The following is a 24,891-nucleotide window of genomic DNA, read 5'->3' as shown; positions in this document are numbered from 1 at the left end:
ACACAGACAATATGGATGAACCTTGAAAACATTGTGCTAAGTGATTGAGGCCAGTCACAAAAGATCAAGTTTATCGTGCCATCTATATGAAATCTACCGAACAGGGACATCTAACAGACAAAAATAGATCAATAATTGCCTAGGGGTTGAGGGGTAAGGAGAAAATGGAGAATAGCTGCTGATAGGTATGGTTTTCCTTTGTGTATAATGAGAATGTTTTGAAATTGATTTGCACAACTCTGAATATACTAAAACCTTAATGTTCAGTAAATATGTGGAAAGGTACATGTGAGCTATATCTCAATATAGTTGTTACTAACAACATAAAAAGGGTGGGAGTGTAGTCAGTGGTAGAATGCTTGCCTAGCATGTGCAAGGTCCTGGATTCCATTTCCAGAACTACCAAAAAGCAGCAGCAACAACAAAACCCTCCTCAACCCCCCACCTCCACCAAAAAACAATAAACAATTAAGTTAGAAAAATGTGAGAAAAAGGGTTTTCAGTTTAGGATAGGAAAGGCACAAATCAGCAATTTACCCTTAAATTATTTGCATTTGCTTTTGAAATTATAGAACAGTACTCAAACTTGGTACTGAGGAAACCATGTAGGAAAGGTAGGAAAGGTGTCTCATGGCTACTACTGGGGGAAAAATTAGAAATTATTCACTGGTAATAAAGTTGACCAAGTATTGCTCTTTATGAAATGAACCAATTAGGAATTAGAAACATAATTTGATTTGAACTTGTTACCTGGAGCTAAACTTCAGACTTCAGACCTTAAGGTAATTATTGTGTTTTCAAAAATAAATAACACACCAAAATGATATTTTCTTGATATATGTGGCTATACAATCAGATTTTTTGTATTTAAAGATTTTTAAATTGATTTTTGAATCTCTATCCACTTTTCTACACCAGGTAGAGTGGCTATAATCTCAGATTGTTGCGAACATTTAAATGTGGTTTTGTGGAGAGAGTGTCCTAGATACCAAAGGGTTTCAAGGACTCATTTCCAATAGAACAATCATAAGAGTCCTAGAAAAGAGCTTGGGGAGGAGGGTGGTTTAAATACAAATACCAATGTAGCTGCTAGAACAATACATGCAATAACTGTGACCTTGGCATTCTCACTGAATTTCAGCAGAACTCCTGTCATTTAGATTCTTTGTTCTGTATCCTTATTTGCAGATGACTTTCTACTTATGTGGAAAAAATAACCAAACTCTGATCTGAGGTTCTTTAGTTTTTAATGTAAAATAATGAATTGTTCTCTTGGAACACACTTTTTGGAGAGAGGAATTATTTAGGAGAATAGTTTCTCTGTGAGTCTTACTAAATTTTGTAGGCCAGCTTGCAAGAGAAAAGGCTTTAGTGAAAGCAATGTTGAAGCAACATTTTGAAGCAATGTTGCATTTTTAAGGGTACTATTTTAGCAGATGAATGAAATGGATGTGGCAGTCTTTGGGGGCTCTCCAACTGTTTGTAATTCTAATACCACTCCATCAATAGAGAAAACTCAGCTTGCACATTAGTAATTGCTATCTGGGTAATGTTACAGTCCCTTGTCACATTTTATGAACTATGTTTTAGGGGAAGGGGAGGGAAAGGAGACTTTTTTTTTTTTTTTAAACCAAGATTACCCTCTCAGTGGCTACCCAGAAACTACTCCACAACACCCCCTGAATTTCTAATTCCATCTCCAAACTCAGGTAGTCTGCTGGACTCTGCTTAGTTCCCTGTGTCATCATAATAGCAGAAAACTTTGACCAATAAGCTGGATTGACCTTAGTTATCTGGTGTATGGTGTCTTGAAAGCCATTATTTCTTACATTTTGTTACATTTTTTTTTTTGGTAGTTTCACAGAGTAGAATAAATTGTGTCCTTGCTACTCTTATTTGGCCTGAAAACAAGAGTTGTTATACTACCTAAAATCAACATGGTACAATTGAAGAAAGGTTTAAATAATGGACTGGAAGGATCAGATATGAACTTTTTTTGTGTGAGGGGGTACCAGGGATTGAGCCCAGGGCGTTTAACTACTGAGCAACATTCCCAGCCCTTTTTTATATTTTATTTAGAGATAAGGTCTTGCTGAATTGGTAAGTGCCTCTGCTGAGGCTGGCTTTGATCTCGTGATCCTCTTGCCTCAGCCTCCTGAGTTGCTGGGATTACAGGTGAGCACTACTGCACCCAGCTCAAATAAGCAGTTTTAAAAGATCATTTTGAATATAATATAATGAATTATTCTGCTTTTCTGGTGTAGTTTCTGGGGACCTGAGGACAGTATATCAAAGGTAGGTAAACCAGTTGGGATAACGCTATAATAATCCAATTAAGAAAACTGAATAACTGATATCAGGGAATCAATCAATATGGATTGAAAACAGTGTCTACCAGCCATTAAAACTGTTGTTTCAAGATCATGTCAAACCCTACCAGGTAGCCTGGACTCTGCCTTATCACTGAAACATATCACACCCAGTCACCCAGGCATCTAGAACATCAAGACCCTTACAAGGAAAGCTTTCTCAGGATCCTTCAGAGGGCAATAAACTGATTACAAGGGCCGGAAATTGAGGCAAAAACAGGGGGACTCAGTTTCCTTTAAAAAAGCAAATGCCATCCTCTCTGAGGTGGTCCATGCAGTTCCTGTGCTATCAGTCAGAAATCAAAGGACTCTGGAAACTTCCCTGAACCCCCATAAAACGTGAGGGCAGGAGAGATACACTGGCTCTCTCTAAGAGGACCCATTCTCTCCCTTGAAAGTTCCCCCTTTTCCCTTTCCTATCCCTTGAAATAAACTCATGCCTGTTACTAAAATATAACAAAACCAGTGTCCTTGTTTAAACCATTGGTTATCTGTAAGGCAGAAAATATGAACCAAAGGAACACAACAATGAAAAACCAAGAAGTTAAGCTTCAAGGAGAGAAAGTATATTTAAATTCAGGTCTGCTTTTTTTTTTTTTTTTTTTTAAAAGTATTGTCATCCGAAGGAGTTAAGAGTAAACTAGCTGTGAATTCAGAGAGGATGTTGCCAGAGGCAGGATCCAAAAACCTGAGTAGATATGAGAGTTGTGAACAGGAGGGAAGTTCAAGAAGAAACCTTTCAATGAAGGAACATTCTGGGATTTTGCTATGTTATAGAATCAGAGGACCCAAAACATGGCCCAAGGTTTAATTTGCAGATGTCATTTTTTAGTTACACAGATTGTATACAATAATTAGCATCTATGGATAAACAAATTAGGTAAGAATTATGTGGTCAATGGAGAACTTTATAAGCAATAAATAGACAAATTTAAAAATCATTGTTTTAAGTAAACTGTTTTTCAATGTACTTGATATGAAAATTGAAAATTGTAAATATAAGTAGAAAAGATATAGATTTCAAGAAATCGGTAAATTTATTTAAATAGTCTTCTCCCTTTAGTTGGCATTTTAAAGTCCACAAGAGCAGGGACTTTGTATAACATTCTGAATCTCTAGCTTCTAGTCTCTTACATAGTAGATGCTTAATACATATTTGTGTAAAAGTAGATGAATGCATTGTAAGTAGAATTGAAACTAAGTGAATATGGTAATATACGAAAATAGTATTGTGTATATTTTATCCTTGCACCCAAGAATTCCATTTGGGGGAATATATGATAAGAATGAAAAATGCCTAAATCTTAGCGTAAAGTTGAAATGTGAATCTTGCTTGAAAAATCAGTTTTCAGGGAAAGGATATGCATTTGACACATCTGTAGTTTTTTTTTTTTTTAATCTTTTTTTTAAGAGGAAAAAGTCCTTGTTGCCTCAACTGCATGTGTTCTTCAGTTTTTTGACCATTAGTTAGGGTTGGGATATTACTTGTCTTTGGTTTTTTGTTACTAAAAGACGACCAAGATGCTGGTAAAGCCTTGGTGCCTCACTGTTCTGTTGCCACACCATTCAGGGCAGGCTCCTGTTGGTGGTTTGACAGGGTTCATTAGTTGCTTCCCAATTCTCCATTTTTAGCAGCTGCTTAAGAGCTATTTAAAATATCTGGTACTGGGGTTCTTCCTTCTTCCCATTCTTTTCTATTGGAAAAAACTTGGGAAGAAACTTGGGTGTCATTGATGGAATACTGTGACCATTCTCCCTTCCACCTGCTCTTTGGATTTGTTGCATATTTGATCTGAGCCAGAAGCAGCAGATCAGGTGCAACTTGGGTAAGTCACTTAATAAGGAACTCCTGGACAGCAAGCCCCTTCTGGCTGTTCCCATAATCCATGGCTCAGGTAGATTGTAGATTGCGTTTTCCTGGTAGTTCTAATAGCAGTTCTTATTTGGGAAAAGTACAAAAAGAACAAAACTGAGTTTCTAAAGAATTTATAGTAGGTCATTATGCACTGCAAACAATAATTCAAAAACGGACAATCCTCAGGAAAATACTACTTTCTAATGTAATCGAGGCCTATGTTTGTATAAATCTCTTCCTATATATTAAAATTTCCCTGGGATGAATTTCTAAAACTTGCTTCTTGTTAGTGAGGAGAATCTTTTAAAGCTGTGTTTTGGGTAACTGTTTCAGGACTCCCCTTTTTTGATGATCATGTTCATAGCTCACCAGCTCATAGATTGGTATTGTTCACTCATACAATTGTAATTATTAGAAATTGGCATTTCAAGATCCATCTTTAGTTTCTTTTCTTCTTTCTCCATTTTTGAGACTGGTTCAAGAGAAATTCCAGTTGAAGACCTCTGCCACCTTCTCTTCCTTCCTGCTTGTTCTTACTTGAGGTCCTTGATTTACCAGGAATTTCTGATTACAAACGTTGTATTTTATATTTCTGCCCATATATTTGGCAAGATTCATGAAAATAATGTTTTTCCCTTTACTTCTCTGTCTCCTACTCCTTCATGTCACATAGACAATGTATCTGTTGGTCCATTCTTAGATTTGTGCATTCATTAATTTGATCATTCTTCCATGCATAATTATATTAAGGACATATTTACTAACTGCCTATTGTGTGCCATGCATTACACTGTCCCAGGAATTTATGATAAAGACTGAGATGTATATAAAGTGCAGAAGTTGTCTTGGCTTTGAAGCAGGGTGGCATGCAGCCCCACAAAGTTCAAATCGTAGCACACTTCTGCAACTCCTACAAGTACTGCAAACTACTGAACAAATAACATGAATTACTCCCTTCCCTCAAGGGTAAAAAAGAAAACTCTTGGTATTTGGGAACCCCAGATGCTATCTGAGATGCACAGATATCACTAGAATTAGACCAGCTTGGCACACTGTGAGAGGAACATGGCTTTACACCAAGTTTGGTATTGCAGAACATTGGGTTTGCATCCTTTACCATGTCACCACCCCACTGGTGGAAAGCACATTTTTTCACACATAATTTTCACAACCAAGCTTTGTGGACTACCCCCTTCAAATGGTATGTGAGATTTTCTGTGTATCTTTGTACACTAGAACAAAGAGCAATAGTTGCCTTGTAGTCTCAAAGGACATGACCTGAGAAGATTAAATCCCAGTTTGCATGTTATTTGCTATGATTTTTGACATGAAGCCTAAACAAAAACCTTTTAAGATTAAAATTATTGTGCATATCATATTTGCCCATTTTAATCACAGCTCAGTTGAATAGTGCTTTTCAAAATCAATAATAAAAGAAAATCTACTGTACTGGCACAAAAAGGAAAAAAAAATCTAATGGGATGAGAAAGCAAGTTAGATGCTGATTTTTTTTTTCCCCCTCTCATGCATAAATATATTCCACACTCTTTAGAGTGAAAGGAGAGGGAAGAGGCAGAGGAACAAATAATTTTTTACATTGGTATGTGTTATGGTGTAGATGTGAAGTGTCCCCCAAAAGCTCTCGAATGTGAGATAATGCAAGAAGGTTCAGAGGAGAAATGATTGGGTTGTGAGAGTCTTAAACCAATCAGTGACTAATCCCCTGATAGGGATTAACTGAGTGGTAATTGAAGTGGTAGAGTATGGCTTGGGTATATATATTTATATCTGGCAGTGGAGACCTGTCTCTCTGCTTTTTGATCATCATGTGAACTGCTTCCCTCTGCCACACTCTTCCAGCATGATGTTCAGCCTCACCTATAGGCCCTGGGGAATTAACCTGGTTGACATGGACTGAGAACTCTGAAACTATGAGCCCTTAAATAAACTTTTCATCCTCTGCAATTGTTCTGGTCAGATCTTTTAGTTATAGCAGCAAAATGCTGACTAAAATAGTATGTGAGACTGGAAAACTCAAGAAACAATATGAACTTCTTAGTCTAATATTATTTTAGCATTTTCAGCTAAGCTCATAGCATGTTCAAAATAAAGCAGACTTTCCAAGTCAACAGTGGGAAGAATTGTAAAAGATACAAAGCTGCTGGATACTGACAGAATTGATCTTGGCAGTGGTGGGAAAAGGTTAAATGTTTTTTCTGATATGTGGATATATGACATAGATTAAAAGGCCATCATCATTTGGATAATGTGGCCTTAAAGCTTTAAAATTTAAGTCATGTCACTTAAAGATTTTTAATATTCTTTTTAGGTATACATGAGAGTAGAATGTATTTTGACACATTATACATACTTGGAGTATAACATTCTAATATTCCATTCTTGTTGTACATAATGTGGAGTTACACTAGTCATATATTCATATACGAACATAGGAAAGTTATGTCCGATTTATTCTGCTATCTTTTCCTTTTCCCTCCCTTCCCTTCAATCCCCTTCTTCTAATCCAGTGAACTGCTATTCTTCCCCTTCCTGCCCTCTCTTGTTGTGCTTTAGCATCCACATATCAGAGAAAACATTTGGCCTTTGGTTTTGGAGGACTACCTTATTTCACTTAGCATGATATTATCCAGTTTTGTGCATTTGCCAGCAAATGCCATTTCATTCTTATTTGTGGCTGGATAATACTCCATTGTGTATACATACCACACTATCTTTACCCATTCATTTGTTGAAGGGCACATAGGTTGGTTCTATAGTTTAGCTATTGTAAATTGAGCTGCTGTCAACATTGATGTGGTAGTATCATCATAGTATGCCAATTTTAAGTCCTTTGGGTATAAACTGGGGAATGGAATAACTGGGTCAAATGCTGGTTCCATTATAAGTTTTCTGAGGAATTTTCATACTGCTTTCCAGAGTGGTTGCACCAATTTGCAGTTCCACCAGCAGTGTATAAGTGAACTTTTCCCCCGCAACCTCACCAGCATTTATTGTTACTTGTATTCTTGATAATTGCCATGCTAACTGGAGTGAGATGGTATCTCCGTGTTGTTTTTATTTACATTTCTCTAACTGCTAGACATTGAATATTTTTACATGTATTTGTTGACTATTCATAGTTCTTTTGTGAGGTGCATGTTTAGTTCTTTTGCCCATTTATTGATTGAGTTTTTTGTTGTTTTGGTATTAAATTTTTTGAGTTCTTTATATATCCTGTAGATTAATGCTCTGAGGTACAAGTGGAGAAGATTTTTTCCCATTCTGTAGGCACTCTTCACGTTATTTTTTTTTGTGGTGAAGGTTTTTAGTTTGTTACCATCCCATTTATTGACTCTTGTCGTTCCTAAGCTGACATGATGGAGAGTTGGGCCCACATTTTCTTTTAGTAGGCGCAGGGTCTCTGGTCTAAAGCCTATATCCTTTTTATACTTTTGAGTTTTGTGTAGGGTGAGAGATGGGGTTCAGTTTTATTCTACTACAGATGGATTTCCAGTTTTTCCAGCACCCCTTGTTGAAGAAGCCATCTTTTTGCCAATGTATGTTTATGGCAATTTTGACCAGTTTGAGATAACTGTATTTATGTGGGTTTGTCTCTATCTTCTATTTTGTACCATTGGTCGTCATATTTGTTTGGTGCCAATACCATGCTGTTTTGGTTTCTGTTGCTCTGTAGTATAATTTAAGGTTTGATAGTGTGATGCCTCCAGCTTCATTTTTCTTGCTAAGAATTGTTCTGGCTATCCTGGAAGTTTCATGACTGCTTTTTCAATTTATTTTTTCTTTATTAAATATGTGTGTGTGTGTGTGTGTGTGTGTGTGTGTGTGTGTGTGTGTGTGTGTGTGTACATACATATATATACTTAGTTGTAGATGGACACAATACCTTCATTTTATTTATTTTTACATGGTACTGAAGATTTGAACCCAGTACCTGCATGTGCCAAGCAAACATTCTACCACTGAGCTACAACCCCAATCCTTTTTCTACTTCTATGAAGAATGACATGGGAATTTTGATGGTAATTGCATTAAATCTGTATAGCGCTTTTGGTAGTATGTCCATTTTGACAATATTAATTCTGTATATCCAAGAATATGGGAGGTCTTTCTATCTTCTAAGATCTCCTTCAATTTCTTTAGTATTCTATAGTTTTTATTGTAGAGAACCTTTACCTCTTTTATTAGATTCCCAAGTACATGATTTTTTGAAGGCAATTATGAATGAGATGGTTTTCCTAATTTTTCTTTCAGTTGATTTATCATTGGTGTATAGGGACTCAATTGATTTATGGGTGTTAATTTTTTATCTTGCTACTTTGAGTTTGTGAGTTTTAGAAGTTTTCTGGTGGAATTTTTAGGTCTTAAGACAGCATATGGTTGGGTCTTGTTTTTTAATCCAATCTGCCAGTCTGTTCTTTTGATGGATGACTTTAGACCATTTACATTCAATGTTGTTATTGAGAAATGATTTTTATTCCCTGTCATTTTGATTTATTTCTGGTTTTTGAGTTAGTTTCTCCTTGATTGACTGTTCTTCTAGTTTTTCCTTTTGCTGGTTTTCACTTTTATTATTCATTTCTTCATGAAATATTTTACTAAGTTTGTTTTGTAGTGCAGCCTTCCTAGTTGTGAATTTTTTAAACTTTTATCATGGAAAGTTTTTATTTAAGCAATTCTGAAACTTAATTTTGCTGGGTATAGAATTATTGGCTGGAATCCATTTTCTTTCAGAGCTTGGCATATCTTATTCCAGGGCCTCCTAACTTTGAGGGACTGGGTTGAGAAATTAGCTGAGATCTGGATAGATTTTCCTCTAAATGTGACCTGTAGTTTTTCTATCTTTATTTTTCTATGTTAGGCATTTTCACAATACATAATACTTGGTACAGGTTTGTTAAAATTCTGTATATTCGGTCTTATAAGCCTGTATTTGATTTTTCCATTTGGTTTGGGAAATTTTTCAGTATTACTTCATTAAAAAGATTGTGTGCATTCTTTTTGTTCTTATCTCTGAGATTTATCCCATTAAATCTTAAATTTGGTCTTTTCATGTAATCCCATATTTCTTGGAAGTACTGTTTGTGGTCACTTAACATTTCTTCTTCATAGTATACTTTATTTTTAAGGATTATATATTTTGTTTTCGTTGTTTGAAACTGTCTTCCAAGTGGTCTAGTCTGTTAGTGATGCTTACCATTGAATTTTTAATTTGGTTTATTGATTCCTTCATTTCAAAGATTTCTGCTTGATTTTATTCATCTTTCACTTTCTGTGTTTTCTCTTTGATTTCACTCCTTACATTATCCTTTACCTTGCATATCAATTTAAGTATAAACATTCTAAACTTTCTTTGACATTTCTTCCACTGGGTGCTGTTTGTGGATTCTGTTATTGAAGTATCTTGGTTTGTTTGGTGTGATTTGTTCACTTTTTTTAAAAATAATTATAGATGAACTCTAGGGCAGAGGGGTGAGAGGGGAAGGGAAGGGGTAAGGAGTTAGAAATGATGGTGGAATGTGATGGACATTATTATCCAAAGTACATGTATGAAGACATGAATTGGTGTGAATATACTTTGTAGACAACCAGAGATATGAAAAATTGTGCTCTATATGTGTAATAAAAATTGTAATGCATTTTGCTGTCATATATAAATAAAAAATAATAAAAAGTTATGTATTTGTAGATGAACACACAGTATCATTATTTTTATGGGTGCTGAGGATCAAACCCAGTGCCTCACACATTCGAGGCAAGCACTTTCTTTACCTCTGAGCTACAGCTACAGCCTGTGTTGTGACTACCCATCTAACAGTGTGGGTCTGAGGTGGTAGAGTTTCTATCTTGTAGATTTAGTGTCCTTGAATGTTTCCCATAACTCACCATTTAGGGGGAGAGAAATAACAACAACAACCAATACAAGCAATGTTCAGCATTAAACCAAATAGGTCCTGCTATGACATCTACAATGTTAATTTTCACAATCGGCATAAGTGATGTGATCAGATATTGCCCACAATAACAACAGTAAGTTTGCAAAGGGTTTACAATTTCAAATGGTGGACATGGAGAGAACAGAATTGATGTCATGTGATGATTATGAGGGAGGAGGAGAGATAATAGAAGTAATTAAAGGAAGAGTGAAAGAATAATAGAGATTGGCTGTTAGCAGAAGGAAAGAGAATCAAGGGAAACAGATAAGTGAGAGAAAATAAAGTATAATTTAAAAAGTAAAAGTAAAAGAAAAAAAAAAGTCAAAACAAAACCGATATAACAATATAGTAATCAAACATCCTAGTCCTTAAAATACTGATACATGAAAAATTACTGACTTCAGATTTTCTTCCTCCCCTAACATAGTTCTTGCCTTGTTCAAGCTGGGTTTTAAGGTCAAGGAGAGCAGGGAGTATGTTATTTCCCCTGGAATAGTAGTAAACAGTCTTGCATTTTGCTGGAAACTAGAATCTTATTCCACACTTAGCCCAAATCAGAATTGAAAAAAAAATTTTTTGAAGGCATGTTATATAAAATTCTAAAAGTTTAAACATCACATTTTAATGAAATAACTAGGAGGCAGATCATACTTTAATGAGCAAATTCCCCACGCTCAAAGCTCACACTTAGCTCACCCACATCCCAAATAGAACCTTCTCCTTAAGAGTCTGGGGGATATTGCTCCCCTACTTGATATTCATTCTCCTTTTTCTCCTTGAAAATAGAACCCCTGATTGTTATTTTGTCACAAGACCACCTGGAAAAAATTTTATCCTGCATAATTTATGGCTCAATAAAACTATATTCTGGCCTAAACATAAGTGCAAATGTTCTGTTGTTGTTTCTGGGAAACAACACATGGTATAGACTTTAGCCCCTTTTTCTGTGCCTCTTCTTCTCTCTGATGCCTGGAATTGACAGGATAGCAAGGTCCTGGGTGTCATCTTGATTGGTGGTGATAAGGGCCTCCTCTGGCATGGCAGAGCATGAGTGGCTTGGGCCACACTATACCTTTGACTGCCCGAGTCTGGACATCATTTAACTGACAGAGATGCAACCTTGTATCTTGTCTGCTGTGGTTATCCAGTCTTTATTACATGCACCCAGACTTAATCCTAACTGACATACCACAGTACAGATCACTTCTAAGATCTTCTGACTTCATTGTCCATCTAAAGATTGATCTTTGTATTCCCTTGTTTTTTAGTTTTGTCAAATTATTTCCCTCTTATCTTGGTGTTCTATGCCAGGATTTAATGTTGGCTTCCTTCTGAAAATGATTGATCTGAGAAATTGTGCTAGATTGTCTGTAGTTCTGCAGGATTAGCACAGAGTATTCACCAACTACTTGGGTGAGAATAGATTCTAAATTCCAGAATGCCAGCATCAACCTGTTCTCATAAAGCCAGCATCATCCTGTTCTCATAAAGCCTAGAAACCTTTTTCTTGTAACTGAGTGTATCTGGCTTTTCCCTTCACATACTCGATGCAGATGAGAAACAACTGTTTTAGGGGTATTGGGAAGATAGGCACATCCTATCCTGTAAAGCTCAATGTGGATATTTGATGCTCAGGGGCCTTTGGGGCCCCACAGCTGGTGAGAAAGCTAGTTATGAATCACTATTAAGTAGACCAAGAGATTATTACTTCTGTTGTTCTTTTAGCTCAACTTAACTTCTAAAATAGCCACCCTAGCTGCTTGTATAGTCTTCCTCACAAAGACAATATTGGGTATGTTTTGTTTTAGGTTAAAGTGAAGGACAATTTGCATCTAAAAAGGCTCATCCTTGGAAGTTAGAAATTAGGAGTGGTGAGGATTTTTATGTCCTATAAGCTGAACTTGGATCTTCTCTGTATTGATCTGTGTCAGACTATGGACACCTGACCTTCCAAATATTACTTTCATAGATGAGAACAGGGAACTTCAGGAAAGAAAAAAATGGAATGTCTCATTTTCTCTGGCAGAGTCATGGTTGACTGTATTCCTAAACATTTGTTGGCCTATAAAGTTCATTTGTGTTTTCTCAGAGATTTGCATCCTGGCTGAAGGCATATCCTATGGGCTGTGGGGTAAAGGAAGGTGATCACGATACAGAGGAGCCAGGAAAATGGAGCTTAAAATGAAGTACTTATCCAGAACTAGTTTACATCCTCTTGCTTTCTAGAGGTGGGAGGTACCTCAAGGATCTGGTTCTATTCTCTATTAGAAGATCTGAAGCCAAGAAGGATATGAGTTATGGGAGTTGCCAATTCCAAATTATAAGAACTGTATGAGGCTTGGGCAGGTTTTCTACCTTTCACAGTCATTCATCACGTACACCTGGCCTATACTGTCCAAACACACAATCTTTGTGCAGATAAAGATTTTTCCTGATAGTCCCATCTGAATGTCCCTGGAGGCTTTTGTTTGACATGAAGTGGTTTTTTTTGTTTGTTTGTTTTTATTTTTTGCTGATGGGGCTGAAAGGGTAAGCTTAAAATTGAAAGCAGTGTTATCTACCACAAGATGGTAAGCTTTTGGAATTCTAAATGAGTTTGAGAAGTTAGAATTCTTACTATATCCCAGGATATTATAAATGCAGGGATGGGGTTGGTATATCTCCTTTATTTCATCAACACTGTCATATTTGGAATACTTGGAGTTCTGTTATGAAGGCTTTTAGAGCTAGTGGAAACTTACACCTGTAATCCCAATGACTAGGCTGGGGCAGGAGGACCTAATTAGCAACTTAATGAGAGACCTGTCTCAAACAAAAAAGGCTGGTGATGTAGTTTAGTGGTAGAGTATCCCTGGGTTCAATACCTAGTACCTCATTCCCATTCTTTTATTATCTCCCTCCTTCTCCCTCCCCCCCCCTTCTCCCTCCCCTTCCCTTTCCTTCCCCGCCCCCCCCCTTCTCTCTCTCATTACAAGTACTATAGGCATTATTTAAGAAATCCCTGGGGTGATTTCCTAAAGTTAGGAAAATCTAAACTAAGAAAATAAATCCTATCTTCAAACATGTCAACATATCAAACATTAGGATACCAAATATTATAAAATATTTGAGCATTTGTTTTTGTTCCAGAGTCTCAGAAGACCCTAGTAGAAGCAGCAGAGAGACCTTTAATAATAAGTTACTAACATTAGTACAATAATAAATGCTAAGAGCCAGAGGGTCTTGGTGTCTAATCCCGAGCTGGCTATGTGTGTGGTATTGAGCCCTAGACCTGAGGCTCTTCATGGCATGGTGAGACTGAAGATGGGTTAGATTGAATGATGTTCTGGGTCCAAATTTTGTGATCTATAATATTTTATCCTAAGTACATTTTCAAATATGTCTCTGTCCTCTAGAAAACTCAGGGTTTTTTCCTCCCTAGATTTCCTTACTTTTGTTTGGCTCAGTTCCAAAAGTAATGTGTGCTTTTTTTCAAAGGAAAATTCAGCTGAAAAATATATTATGCAGAAAGGAAAAGTCTCCTTTAATACCACCCTCTGAGAGATAATCAGTATTAAAATAGGTATTTAATTGTCTTTACTCATTTCAGTGCATAAATTAGTATTTTACACACACACACACATACACACACACACACACACACACACACACACACAATCTTATACTGACCCAAAACTTGCTTTTTTCCTGTGCAATTGAGATGAGGGGTATCGTCAGTACCTATAGATCTACCTAAATAGTTTAAAAAGTCTCATAGAATGTCACTTAACTGAATATTGGTTCACCAAAACACATTTTGTTCAAATGGTCAGATGTTAAACATACTTGGCTGAAGTTAAAGTCAAATATCACAGTTATAGAAAGGACTTTGGGGATATAAGAAAAAATCTGAAATTTCAAGAACTATTTTGAAATTTTATTATAAATTTTTAGTAGCCAGGCTTCACTCTGATAGTATATAAGCCTTCTGATTTCTCACTACTGCCAGCTATTAGATGGGCTCACATATATACCATGCATTTGCAATATTCAATATACTCAATAGAGCCAATTTTCAATGATGGTGGGTAGAGGAGTAATATACTTTAGCTCTGCCAGAATGGAGTCCTGGTGAGGCAGTGTTGTTTTCCACAGTTAAGCTTGCTATCCTCTCAGTAACTGATCAGGTAAAGACTCATCAACCCCTAGACATAGAGGTCTGTTCAATGGTCAGGAGTGGTACTGTGGGAACCCCAGAAATTGAAGTGTTGTGTCACGCTTGAAACATTTTTTGACTATTTACAGAAACACATTTAAGATTGCTTTCAAATCTTACATGTTTTTTATTTCTTATATACTTCACACAATTACTGAATTTAAAAAAAATCATTAATTTTGACTGTAGAAATGATTCAAGCTGTCAATAGAGCAACATAGTTAACTTTTAGAATACAACAGTAGTGCCTTACCATCTCCTGCATCTCAGCTTTTGTGTGCACACATCCACTTTAAACACTGCTGCTGGAATAGAATAATGGGAGCCTTTGATCATGTAAGGAAAATGTGAGCTTTTGCTGTAAATCAGTTTTACCATCTCGCTTCCTTTTTTAAAGCAGGTTGTCTAAATACCTTCTTAATAAGTAATCATTGGATTTAGTAGGCCTGGTATTCTTAATCTTCAAAGTTGAATATTATGGGATTTAATTGTTCATGCAGGCTATTAACAGGCTTGATCTTCTTTTTCATCTTATTTGAGGATATCGTATAAGTACACAAGACTATTGTGCAATCGCTAAGTCATGAAGTGAGTCATTGGCAGAAACAGGAAGAAAGTGGTATATTCCCTTTGTGCTTTCTGTTTATTACATTGTGCTGTAATTACTTTCTGATGAACACTTATGACTCTTAAGACAAACTTCACCATGTTTGTTCCATTGTCAACAGTTGACTGTCACTGTTCATGACAGACTTTCTATTCTAGACCTCGTTAGTCAGATTTGCTACATTAGTGTGAGAGACAGGAACTTTTCTGGCAACTGGATTAAACTGGAGCAGAATTGAAAACACTGTCTTATTTAAAGGAGGTCTCTGATTGTTTATGCACATCCATGTGTCTGTGTAAGGTATAGCAATAGGTCACTTGGTAATACCACCATTCTTTTTGTGCATGTTACATATAATTCAGAAAGTATTTTGGTAATGTTTCCCAAAGGACTTCTGGTCCTAGGATTCATGTTTTGAAAAGTCCTAATACTCTTTTATCTTCAATGACAGAATTAGATAGGTTAATGTTCTATAGTAGTCATTCTTTTAAAAGTATTCTTCAGATTGTATTGTTTTGAAGTTTGATTACATAAAACGATGTGCTTGAGGTTATTTTGGTTTTCTCTAACCTTCTTCTTAATGTGTATCCTTTATTTAGTGTAGCTCAAAGGGGACTTTATGACTTCACGGATGTCATTGTTTATGATTTTCTGGTTTTTCTGTCTTTAAACTTGGATGTGGTAAATTACAAGATTCGTGTGTGACATCTACAGTTATCTTAATCTATGTGGATATTTTTCTATTGTCTCTTCTTTTTTCCTTTCATCCTTTCTTTCTCTTAGCATTAGGTTATTTTAGTCTCATCTCCTAGTGGTATGCATGATGGTTTTTAGTCAGTTTTGAATAGTGTGTGGAAAAATTGTAGACATAATATTGGGCTGTTGATAGTGTCATTTTCCTCTGAAAAGGCTTTATTTTGCTTTATTTTGATTGGTTTGCAGAAGCTTGTGTTCTATCTGTAATATATGCTATATATATTTTTTAAAATTATTATGATAAAATATTTTCATTTTTATGTATTTTTGTAGTATTTAATTTATACTCCCACCACTTCAAGATAGTAAATTCAGGCCTACTTTCATGTAATAGTGTTATTTTTTTAAAATGTCTAAATATTTAATCCATGTAGAGCATGACATATAGGGCTCTAGCCTAATTTACTACATGGCTAGCCAGGTGTTTTAACACTATTAAATAATTTATTTCTCTACAGATATCATAGGCTGCTCCTCTGATATATAGATATCTACATACATGGATCTATTTCTAGATTTTCTTCTTTCATTCATCACTTTTTTTCATCAGTTGCTATTTTATTCATTGAGGCTTTGGAATACATTATATAATAAAACAATTTCTTCACCCCCCCCCTTTATTTGAAAAAGCCTATCAGTTATATACACACACATATATATAGACACACATACAAATATACATATTTGTGTGTGTGCATGTGTGTGTGTATATATATATATGTATATATATATAATTGTAGATGGACACAATATCTTTATGTATTTATTTTTGTGTGATGCTGAGGATAGACCCTACTACCTCACCCATGCAAGGCAAGCGCTCTACTGCTAAACTACAGCCCCAGCCCAGTTTTATATATTTTTAAGATGAATTTGAGCAATTTGGATGTTGAAAAAAATCCTTTTGGGATTTGAATTCAACATTAAATTTTAAGTTAAATAAAGTAAACTTGTAATCTTTATACTGTTGAGTTTCTCATCTCTCTTGGTAAAAATTTTAGAAATAATTTCTTTCAGTAAATGTTTATTCCTGGTTCATTCCTACAGATTTTGTGTATATTATTGCTATCATGAATGAAATATTTTCTTCCAGTTGGCTTTTCATCTGGATTTTATTTGCGAGAACTGTTTTATTTTTTAATGTATATTTTGGAACTGGGCCACCTTTCTAAATCCTTTTTCATCAATTCCTTCCAGTTTTCCACGGTACTTGAGTTTATTTTCTTCAAGTTATCATATTTTATCCACTTTTTTTCAGTGATAAAATCTTCACTGTCTCTCTCCTTTAATTGTACTGACTGTTCTTTCAAAATCGGACAACAATGGTATTAGTTTATATTTTTAAGCTTAGTCCCCCTGACTTTTTAGTTAGTTAGATAAGAAGACTGGAAGACTGGTGTGTTTGCTTATTCAATTTTAAGAAAACTATTGCTTCTTTTTCTTTTCTTTTTTTCCTAACATGGTAAAACAATTGACTGCTTTCTTTTTGTGCATTCCTTATCAGTAATGAAGTTATTGAGACTTCACCTCTTTAGCTGAGGACAGTTTTACTCACATCTTATTGGTAGACTTTTATTAATTTATTTTTCTATATTTTAATTCTATAGTTTTATTTCTCCTAATAAAAAGTCCTGGAAGAGAATTTTAAAATTTCTAAATGGTTTTGGTTATTTTTACTTTTGACTAATTTATGTTTTACTTACTATCACCAGTGAATATGGCTTATGACTGCTAATTTTAGAATTTGAGGTTTTTGTGGTCTTATTAAGGTCATTTAAACAAATTAATGTTGCATGGACATTTTTATAGTAAGCGCTCACACAGTCAGAATACATAAATGCACGTGTGTGTTCACATATATACACAGGACCTTAGTAATAGTTATTCAGAGCCTTTTATTACAATTTTTGAGGGATTAAATTGATTTACCAATGACTAAAAGTAGTGATTTTACATGTTTTTTCTTAGTCTTTTGTCCTTGTATTTGTCTTATCATGTTAATGATGTGATCCATGCATCTTGAACACTGGAGTTGGAGGTACGTTCTAATTTTACCTTCATCCATCTCTGAGATATTATTCTTCTCCACCCCCACCCTGTTACTTTAAAAGAAAGGAACACATTCTGTGGTTACATCACCTGGGAGGAATCACAGAGGGTGTGAGTGAGCCTGTACTTGAGTCTTGAAATAGAAATAGGAGATGAATGGGTAGAAGCACATAAGGGATAAGAAAAGGAAAGATGGGGTTTTGAGTTTGAAGTATGTATGAAATATGAAACGATCCTGACTTGGGAACAGAAGTCTGAAGAAATACATGATAACTCTGGGTTAATGAAATGGAGAATTGTGAGAGCTAGGCAGAGGAAGAATTCTTTATATATAAACTATTCTTAATACAAATTATCAGACATGTACTTGTTTATAAAGTAAGTCTTGTGACAGAGCTTGTCACACAGGATCTTCTTCGATGCTTGTTTATGTTGATCTTACATGTTCAGATTCTCTTATTCCAAGAGCTCGGAGCAGTGCACCATGATTTACATTACGATCTAATACACGTCCTTTGGATTTTATTTTGTATTTGACATTTGCCCAGGTGATATTAGGAATGATAATGTAAGTTAGTAAGTTCTTCTTGAAGAGAATTTTTCTGTTGTGCTGTGAATTGGTCTAGAACTACTTTCCTTCAGTCCCATTCTTCTCTTTTCTGCCTTGCCCCTCCCCAAATCACTTTCCTTGGGTACATCAAGCAGATGAAATGAAACTATGTTAAATATGGACAGCTGGCAGTTCCTGCAGTCCTAAACTATTTAATTGTCCCTTGGGAAGCATGTGGATGGTGGCTTGCAGAGAACTGAATGAAACAATGTAAATTCTAACAGTACTTTTGAATGCCCACCATGCAGGGAGGTCTGTGTAAAGGTGTAGGAGCCAGGACCTTGCAGGATGGTATTGCTAAATTTGGGAATGGTAGCTCTTCAGAAATGGCACATTTATTTCAAAAAGGAATTAGAGAAACTAGGTGATATCCTTTGTATGTTTTTATTTTCAATAATTTTTTTTTCTATTCCTAGGGGACTCCTTTACACAGTTCCGGTTTGCTGAGGAGAAAGAATGGGATGGTGAAGCTTCATGTCCAAAGCAGGTGGGATAAGTTGGTTTTGAACTTAGAATGGTTTTTATTAAGACTGAATGCTAGCACCTTTTCTGTTATTGTTGAAGGGATCATCAAGGGGAGAGAAGTTGTCATTCATGTGTAACTGATTCTTACTTCCCTTACCAGTTCAGGAATATTTCAGGGGACTAAAATTATACAGGTCCTTCAAGCTTGAGCTCACCTTTTCACTGGCTATCTGAGTGAATTACTCACAGACTTAGCAAAAGATCCCATTTGGTGCTGCCAAAGTTGCTTACCAAGAGCTAGCCCTCTTGGGACAATTTCAGAAAAGTGAAAATGACCTTGAAAAGTCAGGTCATTTCTGTCCATGTCCTATTAAAGTGAGGACTGGTGGCTAATGTGGGTCTGGAGTGGCAGGGCACTGCTTGAGTCTACCAGTAGTGTCTCTGTGTCTGGTCATTATAAACCCATTGATGTGTGAGGCATTTGAGCACTGGAGTGTGGAGATGGGTTTCTGTCCACTTGAAGTCAGGGCATGATCCTAGCTGTCCCTGTGACAGACAGTGGCAGATTCAGGTGGTGAGTGGTATTTTCCTGTTGGGCAGGTCATTGGTATCACCTTTAAGTTTTGTTTCTCTTTGGTGGCTAGGACACCAAGAGGTCATCTGGAATGTTTCCCAAATATTGTTAAGTTTGAAAGGCTGGTGCATTGATATTACTTTATTTCTGAGTGACCACAGTAGCCAAAGAAAGCCCTGAGTTATGGTTCCACATGGAATGTTGCTGGATGGAGAGAGGGTGTTTCTGGGTTTCTCCCCTTTCCACTTTAAGAGAAGCAGACTGTACTACCCACAGTCCCATCTCCCTGCCTAGTCAGCTGTTCCCTCTCCTGCCTAGGGCCAGCAGTGTGAATTGAGGGAAAATGTCCAGTTAGAGTTCATTAAATGCTTATGTTTTTTCTCCAACTTGACAGTAATTGCAAAAAGCTTCATGGTTTGCAGGTTACTATGCATCTTGAAGCGAGTGGAACACTGCTCTGCTGCTGTTCTGATAGGGTGAGCTATGACCCAAGAAGATAGTTAATGTGGAGACAAGGATTGTGATCCCTCTAGTGTGACTTACAATCTTACTTCCAGTCAAAAGTAGCTCTAGTAAATTAGTGACTTTCTTTGATCTTTTATTTCCAAAAGGTTATACTTAATCATTTCCTGATATTTTCTTTCTTTTAAAAAATATATACATACACATATACATGTGTAGAATTCGGCACTTTATGTGGACAGTGAGTCACTCGTTCGAGCCCTTCAAGAACTGCCGCTCTCACTCCGACTCAACGTTGCTGCTGAGTTGATCCAGGTAAAAACCCTGAAGGTATCTGTGAACTGCTATGGATTCTATCAGGGCAGGGGAAGAACCAGAGGAGAAATGGCCCTTTGCAGGATATCTCAGATTCAGTTTTTCCTTTCATACAGAGTTTTGTGTTAAGATTTTCTTATGAAGTTTAGGAACAAAAGAATTTAAATCCCTCTTTCACATTTTATATTTGCACCATTTTAAAGGATCAAGTGTAATGGAATTGAGTGAAAGAATATAAAATATAAAATCCGGCTGTTATTTTATTCAAAATGTTTGTGTCATTTTCTGCGATGGGCACTAGGAATGCTGGTGAGCAGACGTATAGTTCCTGCCTCCCTAGAGCTTAATCTGTTGGAAAGAGGGGTACCAAATAATCAAATGAATTATAGTAAGTCCTACGAAGGACAGTGTGCTATGAGAGATTGTACTAATGGACCTGGACTGTGGTGTGGTTAGGAATGGCTTTTCAAAAGAAGCCACAGATAAGCTGAGACCTAATATTTGAGCCGGAATTTAAAGGAGAGTGGTCCAATCAGGTCTGCATTCACAAAAATGGTCATGACAACGGTGAACATTCAGGCTATAGAATGGAGAGCAGGCTGCAGGATTGGAGCATGTGTCTTCATGGGTGAGTGTGTACACTTACATGAGGGCAGAGTGAGAGGGAGGCACAGAAAGCTGTTGCATGGGACAGGTGAGAAAAACTGTAGCCTGGACTCAATCATGGTACAGATGGCAAAGAAGAGTTCATCAAGAGGTATTTCTAAGGTAACATGAACAGGACTTGGGGGTTATATTGGAAATGGAGAGAGAACAGTCAAGGAAGAACCACCCCTCATTTCACCCATGCTATTAAGTTCTAGTACTGCGTGCACAGTAGATTCACCTGGGAAATTAAAAACAAACAAGGAAAAAAAGCCAGGTACCTATTCCAGGTCAAATCTAGGATCAGAATCCCAGCTTTGCTCTGTGTAACTGACAGGGCTAGACATTTAGCCCAGTTTATGTTTATGGTGCCATATTGTAAATATCTGTATTTTTATCTATGTCCTTCCTTGCCCCAAGGAGTTATTAGCAAACTGGATCTGTCAACAATGCTTTGAAGTGAAAACAAGGGGTTGTTGCCCCTGATAGGGGCTGAACCTTTCTGAACTTACCCACTGTGAGGCCCACTTGCCCCACAGCCTTCCCTCTAGAGAGGGATTCTCATCCTTAGACTGTAACCTTGCAATCATGAGGAAAGTGTTTAACTTTCATTTAAGTGTAACATACAGAAAATTGTACACATAGAACTATGAAATCAGTATTCAGATCAAGAATCAGAATGTTCTACCCCATGGAAATCACCATCTACTTCCTCTTCAAGTCTCTGCTCAAAAGATTACCACTGTCCTGGCTTTTAATATTTAGTTTTGCCTATTTTGAATTTCCTACAAATACAGTGAAATCACGTTTTCTTTCATGCCTAACATTTTTTACTTAAATAGTGTTGCCCAGAGTCATTCTTTCCTCCTTGGGGAATTTGTTCTGTACCTTTATGTTAATGCATTTACATAACATGAACAGATCTGCTTTGCTAATTATTTCTCATTGACTTTTACAGATACTCATGTCACATTAGAGATCTAAGTATAAATTCAAATAGATTAATGGCACTGTTAGCTTTCAGGCTAGTGATTAAAAGACATGGGCCTTTTTAACTCAATTATTCTGTTTCTCTTTCAGGCCACAGTTCCTTTAGAGCTTCCTCAGGTGAAACCAAAGAGAAGTGATGACAGCAAGGGACTAGGCATGCAGTTAAAGGGGCCATTGGGGCTTGGAGGAAGGGGGCTCCTCTCTGAGCTGAGATCTTCCACTGCTGGCTGCCCTGGGTCCCTGGCCAAAGACAGCCCACTACCAGATCCTTCAGGGAGTTCTCAGAAACCCACTTCCCCACCACAGTCAGCAGCAGACCATTTGGAAGAAGAACTAGATCTGTTGCTTAATTTAGAATCACCTGTAAAAGAAAGAGATAACATCTTACCAGACCAGACATCTCAGGACATGAAATCTGAGAGAGATGGGCAGATGGCCCAAGAGGAAGAAGGTATGTTTTATATTTTATTCCCCATCCCTTCTCTCGATTCTGGTGTTTTTGTGATAACAGCCCCACCCGCATCACATCCGTACACAGCCCTCTCAGTGTCTGACATTGATCCAGCGTTGTCCCTAACATCTATTCCTGTGCTCACGTCTCTGCTTCCCCCTGAGCTGACCTTTCTGACAACCTTCCTCTCACTCTTTACACTGAGTTTCTAAAGCTGCTGCCTGCCTGACTGCAGCACTAACCCCGGGGCTGCAAATTGAACCTGTGCTATGGAAAGGCATTAAGATACTTGTAGCCCTCAGCTTTTCAGCAGCAGACCTTTTAATCGACTGTCTGAACAGGCTTGTAAACCAACTTTCTTTATACTTTCTTGCTATTTTCATCTTTTTAGTGAAGAATACTTAGTAATTTGTACACACTTTGAGATGGCCTTCACCACATCAGATGGGATACCACCTCCATATACTGCATTTGAGAACCATTAATGATTTTTTCACGATTGCTGTAACCATGGAAAGACAGCTATTGGTCTAAAAAAGATTTCACTTTTTACTAGTTTTTTTTTTTTAACTTCAGAATAAAAGCAAATCTCTTCCCCCATTTATTAATTTGTTTGGAAATTATTGTATCATCTCTGGGAATAACAAATAATGAGAATGTTTCCCCTTGTTATAAGGCAAGTAATAATTAGAGCTGAATTATATCCTGGAACAAACCCTGGGGAAACTTTAGCCGTCAATGCTGGGACTAATGTAAGGTTATTAATACTGCTTTTATTTCCCTAGTTCCTGCAAAACCATCTGTGACTGAAGAAAAGAACGTGGAATCTGAGCAACCAAGTACATCAAAAAATGTGACCGAGGAAGAACTGGAAGACTGGCTGGACAGCATGATTTCCTAAAGAGAAAGGGGGGGAAAAAGTGCCTGAAGCAATTTTGGTTGCCTTCTACTTCAGGGTGGGCACAAGGCTGTCCTTCAGTTGTCTAGTATACCCCATGTGTTCCTGTATGCTTACAGCAGTTGATGCCTACCTCTTTATTTGGCAGCATTTGAAATAATACATATCAGAGGCTAGTTGCATTCTGGCTTAGTAATCTAATTTCCTAGGGGCAGAGAATTTTATAGCCTCCTTCCTCTGATGTTTACAGCATAGCAGGTGCTGCCCACTTACATGCAATCAAAAAGGCATGCATTCGGCCAAAATAAACACCCTCTGGTCCATGGATTTTTTTTTTCTTTGTTATGTGAAGTTGCTATTGTCTTATGTCCCTTTCCTCAGCAGTCCCAGCATGATTATAGAATCATTCAGAAGTGGTACGAGAGGCCAAACCATGGATTGGTATGTATTACTTTATTGCAATGGGCACTTCATTTTATTGGAGATTCACCTAAACATTAGCAGCTCCACTACTTACAAGGGACCATAAAGCATTACTCAATTTTGGCATAAGATTGAGATTTTTCTGAATTTTCTCAGTACAGTACTTTTCTTCTAATAACAGCAGGTGACAAGCTGTTACTGAAAAAAAATTATGAATAACCTTCAAGTGCAGTTTCATAAAGTAAGAAGATCAGCACAACTATTTAATGGAACTGTCCTTCTGGAACACAAACATAAAAAACTTGCATAGCTATATCTAAAGAGGTTTTTAAGGCACTTAATCGATATTTCAGTGTCGACAAAGTGTTGGTTTGTTTTCTATTTCATTAACTGCTTAAAGCTTTTCAGGCTGATTCTGGATATCGTCACTAGCACATACCATGGGAAAAATTGGACTGCAGTTAATGTAATTTCGTGTAGTTCAGACCATGAGTCATGGTGGGATACTGTCACATGATATTCAGGTGTTCAAGAATTGATACTTCTGACCTTTTCCGCAGTACTGCCATCCCCCACACTAGTTGCTTTAGAACTAAGAAAACTTGAACATATTAGATTCCTCACCATCCCTTGTTATTAACATCTTGACAGGTTATCACGATGTCTGTCCATTAGGCACAAATCAATTTCCAAATGTCAGATTTTCAAATACTTTCTCATAAAGGAAGCATGTGGAAAATGTCACAAACATGTTGCAGAACTATGAAAGGATTTTGTTTCCCCAGAGGTTGACCATCCAGAATCACTTCTTTCACTCAGATTTATCCCAGCTGATCTTCATATTGCTTCCGAAAACAGTCGCCAGCGGGGAAGAAATCCCAACACCTTTCTTGGTACATCTTCCATACATAAGATTCCTGAAATAATGTGAACAAAGGGTACTTCTTTTCACACCACCGTAAGTAAAAACCCAGTTCTTGCTCTGGCTCCCTTTAGGAAGACTTCTGCAGATACACCTGAAGCCAAAAGGGCACTTTCTTCTTGTTCTACCACAGTGCTGGCAGGGAGGAGGAAAATGCATCCTCTGTCCCTTCCCCCCAAAAAAGATTTTGCAAGAGAGGCTGGTCCCATGTCATTTGTAAGTGGAGGGAAGAGTGAATGCACTTGTTGGGGTGCATTCTGTGCTGGCTTAGGCAGATGCCTGAGAGCGCAGTTCTATGTACCAACCATGTCTTCCTTCACTGAGGGAGCTGTAGTTTTCCTCCAAATCCAG

At 36.9% G+C, this 24,891-nt stretch overlaps 2 protein-coding genes across 9 annotated transcripts in view; one reads left to right on the top strand and one right to left on the bottom strand.

The window, feature by feature from the left end:
* Aven (apoptosis and caspase activation inhibitor) overlaps nt 1–23,522 on the top strand; it is a 152,750-nt gene extending 129,228 nt beyond the window's left edge. The window contains exons 3-6 of the mRNA XM_078049894.1: nt 18,812–18,882; nt 20,116–20,211; nt 21,937–22,297; nt 23,083–23,522. Of these exons, the coding sequence (XP_077906020.1) occupies nt 18,812–18,882; nt 20,116–20,211; nt 21,937–22,297; nt 23,083–23,198 (644 nt within the window). The 3' untranslated portion in view covers nt 23,199–23,522. The remainder of the gene's footprint in view (nt 1–18,811; nt 18,883–20,115; nt 20,212–21,936; nt 22,298–23,082) is intronic.
* Ryr3 (ryanodine receptor 3) overlaps nt 1–24,891 on the bottom strand; it is a 556,303-nt gene that overhangs the window by 31,349 nt on the left and 500,063 nt on the right. For 6 of the 8 annotated variants that reach the window (XM_040274327.2, XM_078049891.1, XM_078049890.1 and 3 more), the window contains one exon: nt 23,634–24,535. The exons of the other annotated variants lie outside the window; for them this stretch is intronic. In XM_040274327.2, the coding sequence (XP_040130261.2) occupies nt 24,440–24,535 (96 nt within the window). In that variant the 3' untranslated portion in view covers nt 23,634–24,439. Of the gene's footprint in view, nt 1–23,633; nt 24,536–24,891 lie in introns of those variants that run through there. 8 annotated transcript variants of the gene reach the window in all.

Source organism: Ictidomys tridecemlineatus, chromosome 5, assembly GCF_052094955.1.
Source record: "Ictidomys tridecemlineatus isolate mIctTri1 chromosome 5, mIctTri1.hap1, whole genome shotgun sequence".
NCBI classification, from domain to species: Eukaryota; Metazoa; Chordata; class Mammalia; order Rodentia; family Sciuridae; genus Ictidomys; species Ictidomys tridecemlineatus.
The sequence above is the reverse complement of the archived record's forward strand: the minus strand, read 5'-3'. Positions and strand labels throughout refer to the sequence as shown.